The sequence below is a fragment of the Salvia miltiorrhiza genome, chromosome 4 (genome assembly GCF_028751815.1).
Source record: "Salvia miltiorrhiza cultivar Shanhuang (shh) chromosome 4, IMPLAD_Smil_shh, whole genome shotgun sequence".
Lineage (NCBI taxonomy): Eukaryota > Viridiplantae > Streptophyta > Magnoliopsida > Lamiales > Lamiaceae > Salvia > Salvia miltiorrhiza.
In genome coordinates this window covers 42,792,294-42,810,831 of record NC_080390.1, presented here as the reverse complement: position 1 = coordinate 42,810,831, position 18,538 = coordinate 42,792,294, and the positions used below count along the sequence as shown (strand labels likewise).

Here is an 18,538-nt window from a genome sequence, read left to right as displayed (position 1 = left end):
GATATGTGTACAAAGTGAAAATAAGGTCCAACCAAAGTTGATTTGTTATGTAATTAATAAATGATTTGTGAGATGGATGAGCTTGTTATAAATATTGTGTGAATGAAATAAAAATATAAATGTATGTCATAAAATATTGTGGACAGCAAAAGAAAATCACTTGTTGTGAACGTTAAAGAGTAATATTTTTGAATGTGCTCATAAATAGGCCATATAATCTTTAATACTCAATCATATACTTTCAATGAATTGAACAATTTAAAATCAATTTGGTCATATAATCTTTGATACTCAATCATATGTATTGCCAATCTATATTAAACACCTACTACTGTAGCTCAGAATTTGGACATCTTGCGATAAAATTAATATGTCTCATCAATCAGAACAATGTGTAATACTTAAATGGCCCCTTTCGCATTTGTTGTCCAGCTCATTAAGTAGGCGACATTCCGTTGTTGAAAGTTTTCTCTTTTGAAGAAAGAAAAAAAGAGAACCAAAAAGTCTGATCCGGCAATCTACAGCACTATTGAGTCTGTTAACAACTCTGGAGGACTCGTTAGCAAATAAACAAAATATATACATGTGGCTGTGAGCATGTTAGAAGAGCCAATCCACTATTGAGATTTAAAAAAGGTGGGATAAATATAAAAAATGCTGGGAGAATTGACCATCACTATCTCAGACCTAAGTGTAAAACAACTAAGAGAGAGAATTATTGCCAAGATATAAAATTAAAATTCTTAACCCCACGAGATCTCAATCTTGAAACACTAGGCTCGGAAGATTGGATAGGAAGCTATGATGAACAGAGACAGAGAGATAATAAAATAATGCAAAAGTGGTCATCACAAGAATGAAATAAAGAAATAGAAGAAAATCAGCATGTGAGATTCATGAATAAACCAACCAATAAGCTTCCCACTTCCTCAACATCAACTATTGATAGTGGAATAAGGTTTCAACATCCGAAACCACTCAGATACACCTTTAATATCACAGCATGCACCACACAATACAGCAACTTTAATATCGCAGCATGCATCAATGTGCACCACACAATACAGCAACTTTAATATCGCAGCATGCATCAAGATGCACCACACAACAGAACTAATAATATGCTTCTTTCAGTTTCAAGAAGAAGAAGAAATATTCAAGTGCTTAAAATGTGAACTACAGCAGTAAAGCTCCTTCAGCTAATTTACAAAGGAATTTGAAATATTCAAGGCGTAGCACTATATCTAACAGAATGAAGACGTCTTAGATAACCGTATGGCAGGGCACTTTATTATACCAGGGCCTATAAATTGATTGACTACAAAATATTACAACAGAACTGAGATGATTATCCGTCAACAACTGACACTTTACAAAGTTCTTTTACTCTCTAACTATTTCTGCAGTCAGCTAACCCCATCCACCAAATTAACCACCAACAACATGAGAAAAGAAATTAAAAGACATGTGTATATTTTATGCTCTAATTTTGTATTCTTATTGGATTCACAGTAAATAACTCTATATTATCCAACTTAGCTCAACCATGAGAGAGGGTTGCCACTTTTCAGGTATGTTTAAATTTCCATCATTTCCATGTGCTGAAAAGTGTTGCTGCTAGCCCAAAATATCATGTGAACTAGGTCATGGCAGCAAATTGTAGGTAAAAAAACAAAAGTGTATCCTTACTCACTGCTGAATTGTACGGAGCTCCCATTTACCCTCACCATCAATTAATCGTAACTCCACCGAGTGGTATGGTATCAAAGCAGGACGCTGCAAAAACAATAATATTTTATCAATTGTAAGATGTCACAAAACCTAACTAGCAAATAGTACATATAAGCCAAGTAAATTGCCAAGAATCTGATTGATGAGTGGGTATCAGTGAGATATAAATAACGCATACACAGACAAGAAAAAAGGTAGATAATTAGCCATATAGTTGCTTCTATACCTGTGAGGACGTTATAACGGTAATCCCTGATTCAGTTGCCAGCTTATAAAGGTGCTCTTCAACATCGACACTTGTAGCACTTCATATAAAATAGCAAAGTCGTGTTAGTACCTTGAAATCAATTAGATTTCATCTCTGGAAACTGAAGGCAAAAGAATAAGAATATATATTACTTGGTGCACTCATCCAGGACACCAAACTGAGGCTTGTGGAAGAACAATCGTGCCTTGCAATATAGTACAAGTAACATCAACAATTGTGTGTAATTCCAGAAGTTACTTCAGAAAATAAGTATATATATCCTTAAAACATGTCTGTTGTGTAAGTTAACGCACCATGCCTAGTCGTTGTTGTTCCCCAAGAGATAAAATGTCTTCCCAGTTCTGGCTAGTATCCCATCCGCCTTCTCTTTCTAAGAGATACAGTAATTTAACATTCTCCAAGATAGATCTCAGATGCATATCCAAAATGTTTGTGGCACCAGTCGATTCTTGACCTAGATTCAGATATCATACATCTCAATTTAGGGGAAATTCTATCATGTAATTCATTAAAGTAACATTTTGCTACGCATAAATAAGCAAAAAAAAAAATTACCTTGTAATCACGAAACCATAAAAAAGTCGCTTCACAAACTTGGAGAAATAACCCAAAAATAATAAGACTTCTTATGCATCACATTTTTATTTTTTAAAATTACATAGTAAATTGAAACGGGTCATTTTTTTCTTTACACAAATTAATGGCAAATGGCCAACATCTTTATTACTAAGCAACCAAACTAATATGAAACTAAATTTACACATATGAGCCTGAAGACATGATATTATCTGTTTAATGATCCTGCAAGGTGGAGATAAAGACAGACAACACAATAATATTTGAGATTTATTAATCAATTTCCTTTCAGATTGCATATATCTTGTACCAAGCAGCTTGATTGCCAAAGACCAGCAGCCTCACAGACTGTCCTTCACCAGAATCATTTATTTCCCTTTTTCTTAAAACTTCCATTATGTAGGCCAGCATTTTTTTTTCAGGATACTTTTCAAAGAACTGTGTATGCGTATTTGATAGATGCAAGTTCTTAAACGATTAAATTGTGTATTCTATAAATGCTGCAGGAGCCCCACATGCAGGAATAGAAGGTATAGCACAGAAGATTTCATCTAAGTGACTACTTGTAGCACATCAAGGTTCAACACAGACATCAAAACTTCAGTGTGGAATGCAAATATGGAGTTAAAGCCAGATAATGAATTGAAAGAAATTGAGATTACCTTCTTCAGCTAAATGTAGTAACCTTTTCTCTGCCTCGTCACAAGAGAGAGGATATATTATTTGATCTCGGAGAGTTCCTAAGCAAGTATATGGTCGCTGAGGCACATAAAAAAGACGACACTTGGATTTATAATCAACTTCTTGGTAAGGTTTAATGAGTTTTCCGCTGACCACAGGCCAAAGTCCTCTAAGGACTCTGAAGATTGAACTCTTTCCGCTTCCATTAGGACCTTGAGATAGAAGAAACTTTACAAATAAACACCAGTAAAATTGTGCAGATCACCAAATTTGGCTTCTGTGCAGAACAAGGTAACAGAAATACAGAAGATATATACTAACCAGTAACAAGCAGGCTTTTCCCAGGAACAATTTCACACACTAACTGTCTAGCCAGAACTTTCTGACCTGGTGTAATTATATCCACCTTGGAAAAAGAAATAATATCATCTGAGTGATATTCGGCAGATTTAGATCTTGAAGAACCATCATATTGTCCTGTGAAGTATATTAATGTCAGCCTGATAGACAACCCCAAAGCTATGCTAGCACTGCAGAGCAAAATTTGTCTAGAGTATCTATGTTTATTCAAATACATTTCTTCATTGCAGGCCTGCTATCCAATTCCACAAAATTTTAATCTACTTCATTCTCCATGTTCTTGATTTTAGGTAAACATGTTGCACCTCAGAGAATCAATGTTTATACTTTTTTTTTCAAAAAAAAAAACTCAACCCAAAAAAAAGCACAACAGGGGACAAGTAATTCGCAAAACAGATAACAAAATATCTAGATAATACAACTACAGCCTCTAGTTGAATCTGATACAGATTAGGCTTTAAATCATTTTGATTGACACCAATCAAGCTACTCTAACCTAAACCCTCCTCTTCCACACCTTTAAGTATTCCTCTTGACCCTAAAAAATCCTTTGGTTCCTTTCATACCAAAGAAACCAACATAGTTCTTAAAAGATCTCCCCCCCCCCAACCCCGGCCAACTTCACTCTTTTCTTTTGCTAAGTGGAAAATATATTGTGTAAGAGGGAGAAATGGAATGAGGGTCCTTCAAGACATACCAGAAACTGAGTGAAATGAGCAGAGCAAGAGTACAACAATCGGATTTCGTGTCTTGAATATGAATTAATAAATAAAAATCCCATGTAACAGGAAAAAAAAAAAAAACATTAGCAATGGAAGAAACAAAATAAGCTATAAGGCTTGTTATGCCAAGAAGAAACACGAAAATGTGAAGGACGCAAATTTGAAATTCCCACCCAAACATCTTCCCAAAACCTCCACTTTATTGCCACCCTAACAAGGGCCATACTGATTGAATAAACCTGGGTAATTCTAAAGGTGGACTCATGGCAAGACCTGCACCCTACTTATTTCCATGCAGCCCATATTTTGCTTGCTGTACCCTACAACAAAAAGATTCTTTTCCCACCTGAAAACACCACCAACCTTTCCTCACTAGTGCTTTATTTTTTGGACATGTGTTCCAAATACCAAGACATCCCATTTCTTGATGCCTCACTTGCACTTTCCAGGACAAGATGAGTACAACAATCTCCATGAGAACCATCCCATAAAAGATCCTTCATCTTTGTTCCCATCAAGCTCGCAATTCCTTTTGGTATTCAAAATAATTAAAGATAATTGGTGATACCAGAAAACAGATCAAATCAGTTTCAAACCCCTCCAAAAGGTATTTCCTGTCCTGCTTTTGTCAGAAACTTAGTCAACACAGGTTCCAGAATGAACAATAAAGAGGACCACATCCCAAAGGAACTCCTAAGATGTAATAGGCCATTCTCTCAATGCAAAACCAATCAGTATTAGCCAGCCTAGTACCACTAAATCTGTCTCAGTTAGGTTAAAAAGCTGATAAAACCAAAAGTGATAGAACCCCGCCAGTCCAAATAAATTCTAGTGTCTATCATACTCAAGCACATATGCCGAGTCATTCGAAAAACCCCTGTTATAAAGATCCACTAATAAACTAGTGATCAACAGATTGTCCTAGAAATTACAGTTCATCTTGATGCCCATCTTAATCTTGTATTTATCCCAGCCATTTGCTTAAGGAACAGAAATTGCTTCCCACCAAGCCAACTCTTGAATCAATTACTAGTCAAAGCTTATTCTGCTGAAAAAAACTTCCATATACACCCCAAACTGAATGAAAACAACATCCACATTGAAAGGTAACGCCAATACAATTTGATAGAGAGGCAACAAAGAAAACAAAATACAAACCATGCTGAGCAGTTTCCAGAAGCTCTTCAAGTTCAAAAATTCTGTTGATACCACCAGATAGCTCAAGGAATTTCCTATGTAGCTCAAGAATATCACCAAATGCCAAAAAGCTCTGAGATACAACAGATGCCAAGAATCGTAAGGCATGCGCCAGTTCACCTGAAATAGAATTTACCATAAAAAGAAAAAAAGGGAACTCTCAGAACAAAAATTTAGTAACTATTGAAGCTTCAAAATATGAGGAAATCTGCCTCCACCTTGAGTTGAAGTCAAGGCTCGATCACCCTTATGCTCCATGGCGTACAACAAGCTCAATCCCCAAGTTACATTATGAGGAAGTTGCTTTGTTATGAAGTCATCTATAATACCAAATAACCATTTCTTCTTAAGAAGTAACATTGAATGGTTAAAAAGTGCTCTAAACTTCATGTCAATCATCTGCAAGTAGAAAGAGCAATAATTAGAAGTAAATACCAGAAGCAATGTGAGCACCTGAAGACAGCAAGTCTACAGCACTTGCCAAAAGAAACTATTAAGTCTAAGATATCTCTTAGTGGAAGTACGGACAAGAAACAAGGATATTGGTATCCATGCTTCATTACAGAGTCTGAGTAATAGGACAAGTACCTCTCTCTCTCTAGAACCACCACCAAAAAAAGCAACAGATTCTGCATGTGTCCGCAATCTTTCGTGCATGTACCTGATAAACAAAGTAATCAATAAGAACTGAAACAAAGAACAAAGTAAGGCTTAAAATTGATAGAAAAGTCGTTCTGCTGCCACTTTCATCATTGATGTCAAATTGATACATGAAGTTCAGCCAATAGTCTAGCTGATGAATAAATTTCGTCATAAATGATCAGTGTCAGAGAAATGCATGAATTTTACAAATGCTCTAAGACAAGTGAAGCTCTTGATAAATGTCAAAATCATACATCTTAAACGAATCTATCAACCATCCATTTCTAACTATCATATAATGACACAATAGCAATTTAAGTTTGTAGTTCATCATTTTCTAAACAGGCTACCATTAAATAATCTTCATTCCATTGACACTCATAGTTATTTATTACTACTCAATTTACAGTCATCGCTATAAGATAATTACAAACTGAGATACAATGCCAGATGTTTAGGGTTGCTTTCTTAATGGGTTTAAAGATAACAGAATGGGACAGGAACGAGATGTGGTTGCTTGGTGGTGAGGAATGAATAGTACTCGATATCCCTAAAGTGGGATTCCTCCATTCTCTCTCCTTTTTCAAGGGAATCAAAGCATACACATTCCTGTTCCCCAATCGGTTCCCCCTTTTTATCACAACCATTCACATTCCCCCTTGTTATCACACCCATTCTCATTCCCCTTGGCCCTTGACATATACAAACCAAATAACCCCCCTTAATCCGTGCTATGTGAGCATTAAGAAAGATCTGAGAATCAATTTAAGCATTTTCAATTGCTCGGTCATGTATCATATTGGCATTGTCTGACAAACTCATCAGAATCATTCATTTCAAACTAAGCATCTTTGAGAATGAAAATATCATCACCTAAAAGTTCCTTCCATTTGTTGCTCCTGACTAATCAGGTCACCAAAGTCAGGTGTCACAATCCTTAGAAATCCTAAACCTAATAACATGTACGCATACAGAATTGCCACTCCTCTTCGACCAGTCAGCAGCTTCATTCTCCAGGTGAACCTGTAAAGCAGAGAAGACATAGATCACTAAGAAAGCAGCTAATAATGCACCACATAAGCAACTTCTGAAAAGTTACCATAATATATCAACAGTTGGTTTAACCATTCCAGTGACCAAACCAGACAAATCAGTGGTCAACTTCTCCAAGTCTTGAGTTAATCTCTGATCCGCATCAACAGTTGCTCGTGATATGTTAAAAACCTATAAACATCCATATAACATAACTTAAGGTAATTAGGAAAGAATCTTCTCACAAATGTTTAAACAATTGACCATTCCATAACATCACACCCTTTTCTCCACTCACAACACACTATCAGCTAGCATTCTTAAAACCTATGCTCGAAAAAAGTGTCTGCACTCTTCTGGGATGGAGGGAGTAATTTTTTCCAAAATTAGAAGTTGGGAACAAATATAAACAAATATAGTTTTTCAAAACTGTTGAATTTAGAGATTACTATAGTTAAAAAAATTAACTTACTATTTACTTCATATTTTTTTATATTTACTTTAGAAAGAAATTACATTACAGGACTAAGCTATAAAGCAAAAAAAAATTGGTGGGGGTGGGTCTGCCTACTGGCTATTACAAATTGGAGAAGGAGAATTACATGCATTCTGGAAATATTACCTAATGGCAGAAACTGGGAACTTCTTCTTTATCACCCCTTTTCAACACTAAATATAAAGAGGTGCATATGCAAGATCTGTTCTAATTGTAATACTTATCAAAAGTTAATACTTATCAAAAGTAAGTTTATCACTCTTAGATAATACTCCTTCCGACCACGAAAGAACTTTCTATCTTTCCTTTTTGGGACGTCTACAAAAGAACTTCCTACCTATTTTTGGAATATACCCCACCACTTATAATCCTCTTACTTTTCACTTTTCACAACTCCCAATATTAATTATAACACCTTTTCACCACTCCCAATACACTCAACTACCTTTTATCCACTCTCAATACACTCAACAATATTTTTTCTTAAAAGCTGTGTCACTCCCTCCTAGGAAGTTCTTTCATGGACGGAGGGAGTACAATTTAGTACCTTATAATATGCGTTCTTTCTTAGGTAGTTCCGAAGCAAGTGCTTGGTGAGGCGAATCCTCCATCCAAGTGCAAGCAAAGCTGTTAGGTGCCTGTAAACAGGAGAGGGAGAAGGGTGAAGTGATATCCAGCCAATAATATCAATGCCAAAAGCTTGAGCATCAAATCTGCCTGATCTAACAGGGAAGCATTATCTTTTTGTTTTTTTTTTTGAAGCACTATCTTAAGCAGACCAATAAATGTAACTCGCAGGTCTTCGGGCAAGAAAGAAAGAACTTTACATGATATACCATGTCATCCAGCATTTTTGTAACCACTAGAAACAGATACCGATGCATAACAAACAATAAGAAATAAAAACGAAATGTCAGCATTCAGGAAGTGACAAGAGTGCAAGTAACAACTATTACTAATACAGAAATTCATAAGCTATGTAATAACTGATTGACTTAAAATAATAGTGGCAGCAAGCTATGCACGCCCTTTGTCCCTCCTAGAATAAACTCAAGGTGTAACACGATTCATAAAGTTCAATACTCCCTCCGTCCCATTATTGTTGTCCCACTCACCATTTTGAGTTGTCTATTTTCATAAAAGGAGATAATTAACCCTTCAAAAGATGTGGGTCCTACCACTTTTACCCAATTTACATCTAGGTAAATATCAACCATAGGATTTGAAAATCTAACATTACAGATTCATTCTCATTTCTCGCCACATTTGTCCATCCTATGGCTGATGTAATCTGTATTCAGTTGTGCGGACCCAACTAGCATAAATGAAATTGACAAATTTTTCATGGACGGACCGAAAAGGAAATTGTGGCAAATTTTTCGCGGACGAAGGGAGTAAATTTTTGCTCCGTCCAAGATTCGAACCCGGGTGCTGCATTCATCCATCAAGATGATGCATCCACCATAGATCTTCATGATCAAAGAGCTGAGAATGGTTCTCCATTCTCATTTTATAATGGAGTTCTCATTTGGACCTCTTCATTTTAAATAAGAGTTCTCATGTAAATTACTTTGGACTTGGAGACTAAACATGTGATCATGCATAATGCATACACCTCCTTTACCAGATTATCTTTAGATACTAAAAGTAAAGTACCTCAATGATGGGGCAACAAATGACGATGCAGCACTTTGAAGAACACTAACACCGATCAACTTGACGAAGGCAGCCTTATCTTGCTCCAGGACATATTTTACAGTTGTCCCTGAGATACAATTGCCGTGTAAATATTCTACATGCAAGAAGAATAGGCAATATTATAAAACAAAAGAAATACCATTTAAAGAAGCAATGCGATCTGATATCCAAGTCCTGGATAGCACTAATATGGCAACTGCAAGGAGTTGTGCGCCCTGCTTATCAAGCACTGTGGGTACCTAAAGCAAGTATTAGGTCAGCAAGTGCAGTAGATATATGTACATTGTAGCCTGAGAAAATCGCTTCTGAGTGGGTGTTTTCCGAAAATCTTCTAAGACTGATATTAGCTTGTTCAGCAGTTTTGAGTGTGTTTTCAGGTATCAGATTCTTATCAGATAACATAGGGACAAAAACTGAAAATCTAAACTACTAACAATTTTAACCTCAACTTCTTATCATCTCTGATTTTCCCTTAACCTCTCACGCACATTTTGAAAAATTGAACATCGTCCAACAAATGATTTTTTTTGCAAACCTATCAATGACAAAATATACAATTTGTTACGCCATTATTACAAAGTCTATGTCAATAATCACTTCCATAAAAGTATATATATTGCAAAACTCTTTAAGTGAGACTTGTGCACTTTGGACAGCAAATTCCTAAATTATAACGACAACACCATGAAACAGAAAAAAATACAACACGCACCCTCCAAGGATCTTCAAAGAGAAAAAAGAACCTCATTAATAAGGCTAGTTTGAGAAGACCCCTACTCTATCAATTTAAGCAGCAATCAAATTTGATATATGTGCTGAACAAGACCCAATCAAATTCCGTACTAATTTTCCTCTCGTTTCTTTTGTATTGAATCAGTTTATATACTTCCTACGGTTTGAGTATGTATAAGGTAAAAAGATCCAGAAGGAAATGAATGATGTAATGAAAATAATGAGGGAATAACAACTTGGCTTCACTCTTTCCAAAACCTAGCAGCCTATCTCATATTATAAGTCTGTTACTGGCTTAAAGTTAAAAGGATATTATTAAATCACAGAAATGGCTAATGATTAAGAATCCTGACTATGAGATAATTAAAATTTCAAATTAAATTATATTTTTAATAAAAATGTTATTAGTAACTATCATTTAAGGTGTTAAATTATTTTCCAATAACTTTGAAAGATACACAACTTTTAAATAAATAATAATAATAATTAATATATTATTACAAATACATAAACTAGGGTTTAAAGTAGAAACAGAAATAGGGTGGGGTGGGGACTGAACCCTCCTGCCCTATTTTATAGGGTCTCGGGCATACCCACATGGATTGAGGGCATCCCAGGGTTCCCCATTTTTTCAGTACTGTAGCATCTCTAAAAATTAAACTTGATAATTTTTTTTTAAAGGTGCTCAACTTCATATCTACTCCACTTAATTTAGAATAAAGCTCATAGAGAGCAGATATAGAAGGTCACAGATAGCAGACAATCGACTAAAAAGCTTTCAGTAGAAATGAATGCTTACTAGTATCTTAAACATGGAAGCTACTCTGAGAGGTAAAATCCTTGGAACACTTTGCAGCTGAGGAAAATCAGGTGGCAAATAGTCATCTCCTTCACTAAGAGATGATGCTAGCAACTTTGAAGAATGTGACCTAGAAGCAGAAAATGCTGGATCCTGACAATGATATTTCGAAGAGAAGTTCAACGGCAAGGGGATGCATCTAAATAATAATTTAACAGAAATAGGAAGAATATGTGAAAGAGACCTTAGTATTAGCAAATGCCCGTTGGACAGTCATAGCATCACTTTGGCGCTCTGTATCAGAACTCCTTCTCCTAACAATCTCAGATTCTGTAAGAGCTGGAGATTCCATCCTACAAATTGATGCAATTTTGTAAATATAGAAGAGCATTGCACTCTCAATGTGGGAACTAGAATACCAATTACAAAGGTCCTACCTTTTATAATGGACACTCCAGCCTCCTTCGCCATCCAGAGATAGGACCACATCATGAAAAGCAACTAATGCAGGGCGATGAGAAATTGTGATGCAGGAGGTACCCATTGCTCGAACTTTAGCACAAAAGCGTTCTTCCATATCAGTTGTTACAGCACTTGTGCATTCATCTAGGATAGCAAATTTAGGTTTATGGTAAAAGAGACGAGCCATTCCCAATCTTTGTTGCTCCCCTAAAGACAATTCATCACCCCAATTGACCTCCTTGTCAGATGGGTAGCGGTCTAGCAGATACTCAAGATCGACCTAATTCACACCAAAAAAAAAAGACTCAATCAAAACCAAGCCTTACTGAGCGTGGAACCATCAGGATTGTATGACTACGAAAGATTGGAGAACATATACTTTAAAAGAATCTCACATTTTTCAACAACTCTGCCATTTCATTTTCTGTAAGGGGTTCAACCTCCTGATCTGCTGTCAGAGGATAAATTAGCTGGTCGCGCAGAGTTCCCACTGCTGTATAAGGTCGTTGTGGTACATAGAAGATCTCCTTATTTAAATCAGAACCAATTCCAGGTTTCACAATATGACCAGATATCAATGGCCACAAACCACCCAAAACTCGAAAGAGAGAGCTTTTTCCACTTCCATTTGGACCTTAAAATGCATTGAATGAATATCATTACAAATTCAACCATGAAATATACTCTAGCAAAATGTTTAAGCCAAACACCCTCTTAATCTTCTCTCAACACCCTTCTCTCCCCACCTTATTTCTAACTTCCCTTCTCCTCTTGCTCTTGAAACCCCACCAACAAATTCAGTTATACTCAATCATACGGTCAGTTCATTCATATTCAGCTCATCCTTATATGAGGTTGACCTGACTCACAAAAAATTAATACAGGTCCTTCCTATTCCCTTTTGCAACCCAAGAATGGAATGAGACAAATGTTTTCTTCAATCATCTCAGACACTTATTTTCTAATTTTTGCTAAATTTTATTCAGTCAGAATAAGTATACTTGAAGATGAGCCAGAGACATGATGAATAAGCAGGTTAATATAAAAATATAGTAAACTATGAAAAGGAAGCAATAAACCATCAGAACCTACCAGTTATTAAAAGATTAGAGCCAGATTCAACCCTTAGAGTCAAATCCTCCACCAACACATTGCCAGTTGGAGTAACAACCTGAAACATCAAACATGCTTTGAGGTCTGGCAAGGATGAGAAAAATAAAGAAATGAAATGGCAACATATTTTGCTACCTTGACACCATCGAACTCGATATAATTAGCCTCACTAACATAGTTCCTGTGCCCATCAGGCTGTTGAGAAGATGTATCTCGTGTGGCCAGCTCTCTAGATATACCCATGAGTTCGTGAATACGATCTGCATAACCACTGCATATCAAAAGAACAAGTTCATCTACATACATAAAAACATTGAATATAGTTAACTAGCTTAGTAGCTCAACCAAAAACATAATACATTGATGTCATTTTCACAGCTGACAAAGAAATTCTCAAGTATCTAGCTACAAAAGAATAGCTTATCTTTATGTGCCCAATCCAGAAACATCACGTTAAGTACTAACAACGGCCATTAGACATAAGTACCATAAGTCAATAAGATTTTTCAGGATTTTTGTGTCAGAAATCTTCACAACCAAACACGAAAAATACAATAATACATCTTCAGAGATTTCAATGGGCAATAATGCATCTTAAATTTGACAAATTGAGAGATTATCAAGTTCTGTATCTTTTTCCTCTAGAAACCACCCCTATTTAAAGCAACATCTATTCTACAAAATAATTACGAACTACAAATTGCTTGCCTAAACTAAGTGATCAAACACAAATTACGAGAACTAATTGGCAAGAACTTTATATCTTATGGAGCTTGTTTAGAAACATATCACCATCAAACTCTGTATTAATTGATCAAAAGCCCCTGAAATATATCAAATAAAAACAAAAGTACTACCAAAAGGCCTATTTCGTTAGCTTTATTAGTAATTGCCAAGGCTTAAAAGGTTTAGAAATTAAACTCGTCCAATCTGTCATCAAAGTGTTAAAACAAGAGCGGAAGAGCAAAGCCTACATGCAGCGAAGCCAACCTTTACATACACCTTCATATCTGATGCCTTCCCCTAATTATACGAGCTCTTCCCACAAAAATTAAAATGACGATTTACAAGGAAGAAGATGGCTAGGATTATAGAATGGGACCACCAGAGTAACAATCTAACCATTCAAAGTAATAAACAGTTTACTTGTGCACCCTAAAAAAACATTTTCAAGAGTCCACTAAAAGGTTAATAACATTAGAAATGGACAAAGTGTTCAAGAAGCAATACCTCAGGCGATTAAGCCGCCTTGAACTTATAGAAAGAGTTCCCAGTGACTGAAATAATGAAATTATAACACTTGTATGATATCTCAAGTTGCTCAACATCTCTGCACGTCCCAAGGTAGAAGAGTCAGGTCTGAGATTGCCAGAGAAAAATGGCTCGATAATCAGGATAACAGCAACAGTAGCACCAAGATACTTGAGTAAGAAATCCTGAATCATGCCAAACCACCAATGGTCATGAAGAACAACCCTCATGTGCCTAACAAGATTCTCAAACTTTTTCTGAATGTGAAACTCTTCTCTCTTTTCTCCTCCATAGAGTGCAATGCTTTCTGCATGGGTCCTTAACCGTGATTGCAACTGCCTATATTCCCCTTCGAGCTGCTGTTCTTTGGACATGAGTTTTCCAAATGCTGGTGAGAAATTCCTAATTGTGGCCCCTGCCCCCAGCACATAAGCCTACAATTGACAACATACAGAAAGACGAAGGCTGCTTAATGAATTGAAAAAACAAGTGATTACAGTATTAATGAAAAATCTAGCCCATAGAAGTACGTTGAGAAGTTCCCACCAGTATCCAGAAAATGTATTTGGGGCTTGCATATGAACATAGACGCCAAGTATAAAGCACCCCATCTGTAACAGCAATTAAATCCTCTTGTACAAGATCACTCAGCTCTGAACAAAATCTTGGTATGTCACTGGCGATTCGCTGCTCAGGATTGCTTATCCGACCATCAACATGAGACATCTTGTAGTACACCATATTCTAAATGTACAAGTATCAACAATAATTAGATGGAAAAGAGTTTAAACCACTACTCACTATGCATACACCTGGATATCAAGAATACAATGGTTCAAAAGATCTCTGCTCAATCAAAATGTGTTTAGAAAAGTTTTGGTTATGCAATATACTTCCACTATATAACTGTGGAGTCGTGTGAATCATGAAATGTCAAAATGAGTCATAACAAATGGGAAGACTTGATTTGCAGAAACAATTACAGCCACGCATAAAACTTACTGGATAACTAAATTAGTAAGTAAAACTTGTGTCAATGCAAGAAAGAGCAACATAAAACATCTAAAAATCTGGTAGATATGTATTGTGTCCAAAAACCACTATTTCACTACGTTAATTTGGATCATCAAGCGCTATTCTTACTTCATAGCAGAGATAAACTTTAATATTAACATACGTATAAAGTAAAAAACACATTCACTATGTAGCCATCCTCTTATATAAGCAGTGTCAACAATTACCTGAAAATACTGTGCATGTGTAAGCTTCGTCAAGACTTTTCGGAACCGTAAACTTAAGGTTCCTGTTATGTACTTGGACGTGGAATTCAATGTTGACAGGAGGAAACAAAGCAAGATATTTTCAATAATAAGACGCAGAAATGCCGGAACACGTCGGAGAAAAGCAGAACGGAATAGGAAACCTTGAACTTTAGCTAATCTGTTGCTTACAGCAGTTCTAGAGACCTGCAAATTCAGAAAGGAAGCATCAAGACAGCTGCCATAACTGATTCATTGTGCAGAAGCTTAAATGCCATGCCAACACCCATTAAGGAACAATGCAAGGAAAGCTCGATGGTACTACATAAAGTTCAATGATAATTATAACATAAGCAACTTGGCAAAAAAAAAGTTTAATAACTAATAAAGATAAGGCATCCTGACAAATATGAAATATCTACATATTAAATTTTGCCTCTCTTGAGTGGAAAACTTTACCGCTATAGCCAGCAGCGATAAAATATCTAGTGCGCCCATTCGCCCCATACGAGATAACAGAATAGCCACCAAAACCTGGAGAGATCTCAAAGTTCCTCTCCTCTGCTTACTCGTTCTGGCGTTCCTATCATTTCCAATTAACTGGTCTTGTTCATTTCTAATGTCCTCCACTCCATTGGAATGACCAAAAGAATTGTGCCTTCTACACCTACTTCGTGATTGCACATAAGCAGCTGCAGCAGTTCCACCAACGGCAACAATACTAGTGGCAAGTAGTAGGGCTTTCCTGCAATAAAAAAACATTATGAATACAAGCCAAGTGCAAAATACAAAAGGACAATAGCAATGACAGTCAATGATAAGAAGAGTCAATTTCAAAAAACAGAACTCCACAAGAGCAAATCCTCCAAGGAAAGAAAGAGAGTAGAAAAGGTAATAAAGAGAAGCGTGCAGTTATGTGTGGTTGTGTCACTTCTTTTATTTGAAAAATAAACTACATGTAACACTTGCTGCTTATTCAGCGCTTTAGGCCTGTACCTGGGCCATTCTTTTTTCATTTGGTATCTGAAGGGAAACAACAATAAAATGCTAGCATTTGAAGGCAACCAACTTTAAATACTGGGTTCGTAACTTTAGTTAAGGAGATATGCATCTTTGTTGCATGCATTGAGTATTAACCATCCGTGCATTAGGCAAAGTTTACATCATGGATGAATAGATCGATTCAGAACTTTGAGTAGTGTAAATCTGAAGATGCACCGGATATTTGGGATTGGGAAAAATGTCATCATGCATTATTGATCAAACATTTCACTGCCTTTGCAAGACCAACAACTGGATGTTTTTCACTAACTCAGTAACACAACAAGAATGCAAAAGTTCCCTCTACTTTCTCTTTTGTCTGGTTTCTAATTTTGTAATTACTCTTTCCTCTTTGCGCTTGTGTCTTGTCATTTTATTCACTTTATCGGTATTTTTACTTCCATACTTCCAGAAATACAAATAATAAATATCACTGCAACATAACAGATAAGTATCTAAATCATACTGGGAGTACGTAAAGATGATTTACCTTCTTGAGGAAAGAAGGCCACGACCATGTTCAGTCAGCTGTAGAAGCTGTAGTGAAGGCATATTTGAAGGCAACCTCCAGCAGTTAAACAAATGTCAATGGCGAAGGATCTGCCTTCTTGAAGTGGTGACAAAGATTATTTCATGTTCTCATACCTGGTGAGTTCAAAACTAGCATGACACATGATAAATAAATTTTATGTAAACTATCACACACCTACAAATATTTCTTATCACTTATCAGATATAAATTGGCACGCTAGTCAGTTTATGAGTTTCTGCAGCTAAACACAGCACACTGACTCAATATATATTATCAGTGAGTTCACATTTGCCAACCTAATAGGTCATCGTGACATGTAAAAGCAATATCAGAATGCGAAGCAGAAAACAAATCCTTTTTAGTTTGCACTAATGGGAGAAGCAAGAATTTCAAAGCTTAATACCAAAATCACACAGCTCATAAACTTACTCGCCTAATCAAACCTAAGCTAACTTAATAAATACAAATTACAAATCAAACTAATCGCCACTTCATAAGTATGCTATGCATCTCGATCAAGTGTAATATCAATACCAAAATCTATACTTTCTGTGTTAACTGATTAATCAATAGCATTTAAAAAAAATAAAAAAATCAGTAAATCAATAGCACAAAAAACGGCTAATTCACCGATTCTAGAAAAAAGAAGGATAGTTGAAAATTCATCTAAGCTAGCTACGAGCAGCTAACCTTATAATTCCCACCAGTACAGGTGAGTCGTTGCTCTCTTTTTCCGTCGACAAACACTGAATCAAAATCAGTGTATAGTTGAGTTTGCATACAATCAATCAACGAATGCAATTCAGTAAGCTAAATCCCAGAAAATCAAGATACCTAAATTTCCGTATGTGTACGAGTAGCTGATTGGGTTGGGTGTAACGAACTATAGGAGCCGTATTAAATTAAACCGGGCCCAACCAGAAAGGTATTTTCTGGAGGAAGAGGAGGGAGTGTGAGAGAGATGAATTATGGCTTTTGGGGAGAGAGAAAAATGGGTTTGAGAGCAATTACAATTTATTTTTATTTACGTTAATATTTCTTTCATTTTTTTATTATTATTTTTTTTAGAAATTGGTGTTTTACGGGGAAGAATTAGCTGCGATTCAGAGCGTGTGGTTACTGACACGTGAGCAAAGTGCCTCCGCCTCGCTAAGCGTGAGGATGTAATTGGCGGCCGAGATGTTTTCTTGTGGGAAATCAATTTCCCAATTTAGGAAATGTAATACTCAGAGCATCCGCAGCGCTGGGTGCGATGGCCGGATCGAACCCGGCCTATCGCACCCAGCGCCGTTGCTGCACCCGGGTGTGAAGGGGGGCGTGATGCATCGCACTCGGCGGAGACGGGAGCGAAGGAGGGGGCGTGTAAACACGCGCCCCTTTTCGAACCAAAAAAAAAATTAAAAAACAAAATTTAAAATGAATCAGTAGCCGTTTTTTGACCGTTTTTTTTTTCCGTTGCCCTTTTTTCTTTTCTTTTTTTTATTTCTATAGCCCCTCTATATATACATATACAACCTCATTTTCTTCTTCATCCTCAATCATTCATCCATTCTCCTCATTCATCCATTCTCCTCATCTTCTAAATTATTTCAACAAATAGCAATGGAAGGCGGTTGGAGCAACTATTGGTGTGAACATCCTCAAAATCCATTCCCCGGCGAATCAAATGCTTCCAGGCAAAGATTCTCGCCGTTCACGCAAGAATCGAATGCCTTTCAAGCGGCGGCCACCAATTTGAACCCCCGCTTTGCCGCCGTTGCCGAGCCCGAGCCCGACGTGGAGGAGATTGCTTCTATGCCGGCGGCCACCAAACGTAGCAACTATTATCCGCCAGAAACGGTGCTAATTTGCCGTTTGTATTGCGAGCACACCCACGACTCTGTGGTGGGTGTCGACCAAAAAGGGGCGAAGTTTTGGGGCTCCCTCTGCACCGAATACAATGCTAA

General features: G+C 36.6%; 1 protein-coding gene across 4 annotated transcripts; it reads right to left on the bottom strand.

The window, feature by feature from the left end:
- Positions 1–1,110: 1,110 nt before the first annotated feature.
- On the bottom strand, positions 1,111–17,638 carry LOC131021820 (ABC transporter D family member 1). Of its 4 annotated transcripts, none has more exons than XM_057951109.1 (27): positions 17,427–17,638; positions 17,283–17,338; positions 16,551–16,705; positions 15,479–15,764; positions 15,002–15,226; positions 14,307–14,504; positions 13,740–14,194; positions 12,645–12,780; positions 12,489–12,567; positions 11,792–12,030; positions 11,372–11,676; positions 11,179–11,287; positions 10,935–11,087; positions 9,543–9,642; positions 9,362–9,470; positions 8,253–8,343; positions 7,277–7,401; positions 7,051–7,200; positions 6,124–6,196; positions 5,754–5,934; positions 5,497–5,655; positions 3,578–3,733; positions 3,238–3,468; positions 2,293–2,453; positions 2,131–2,183; positions 1,958–2,036; positions 1,111–1,776 (listed from the first exon to the last, which is right to left on the bottom strand). In XM_057951109.1, exons 3-27 carry the CDS (start codon positions 16,610–16,612, stop codon positions 1,690–1,692), a joined length of 4,002 nt encoding a protein of 1,333 aa, XP_057807092.1. In that variant the 5' UTR covers positions 16,613–16,705; positions 17,283–17,338; positions 17,427–17,638; the 3' UTR covers positions 1,111–1,689. The 4 variants fall into 4 exon arrangements, with proteins under 4 accessions (XP_057807092.1, XP_057807094.1, XP_057807093.1 ...); XM_057951111.1 differs by having other exon boundaries at positions 16,551–16,720; positions 17,427–17,597; XM_057951110.1 differs by having other exon boundaries at positions 16,551–16,720; positions 17,283–17,597.
- Positions 17,639–18,538: the final 900 nt, after the last annotated feature.

What these genes read in the sequence shown, in the direction of transcription:
- LOC131021820 (XM_057951109.1), bottom strand. Translation starts at nt 16,612, where the DNA reads ATGCCTTCACTACAGCTTCTACAGCTGACTGAACATGGTCGTGGCCTT. An exon ending in TCGAGTTCGATGGTGTCAAG is followed by an intron (nt 12,568 to 12,644) that starts GTAGCAAAATAT and finishes TTGATGTTTCAG; the next exon opens with GTTGTTACTCCAACTGGCAA. An exon ending in TCTGGAAACTGCTCAGCATG is followed by an intron (nt 3,734 to 5,496) that starts GTTTGTATTTTG and finishes TATACTTCACAG; the next exon opens with GACAATATGATGGTTCTTCA.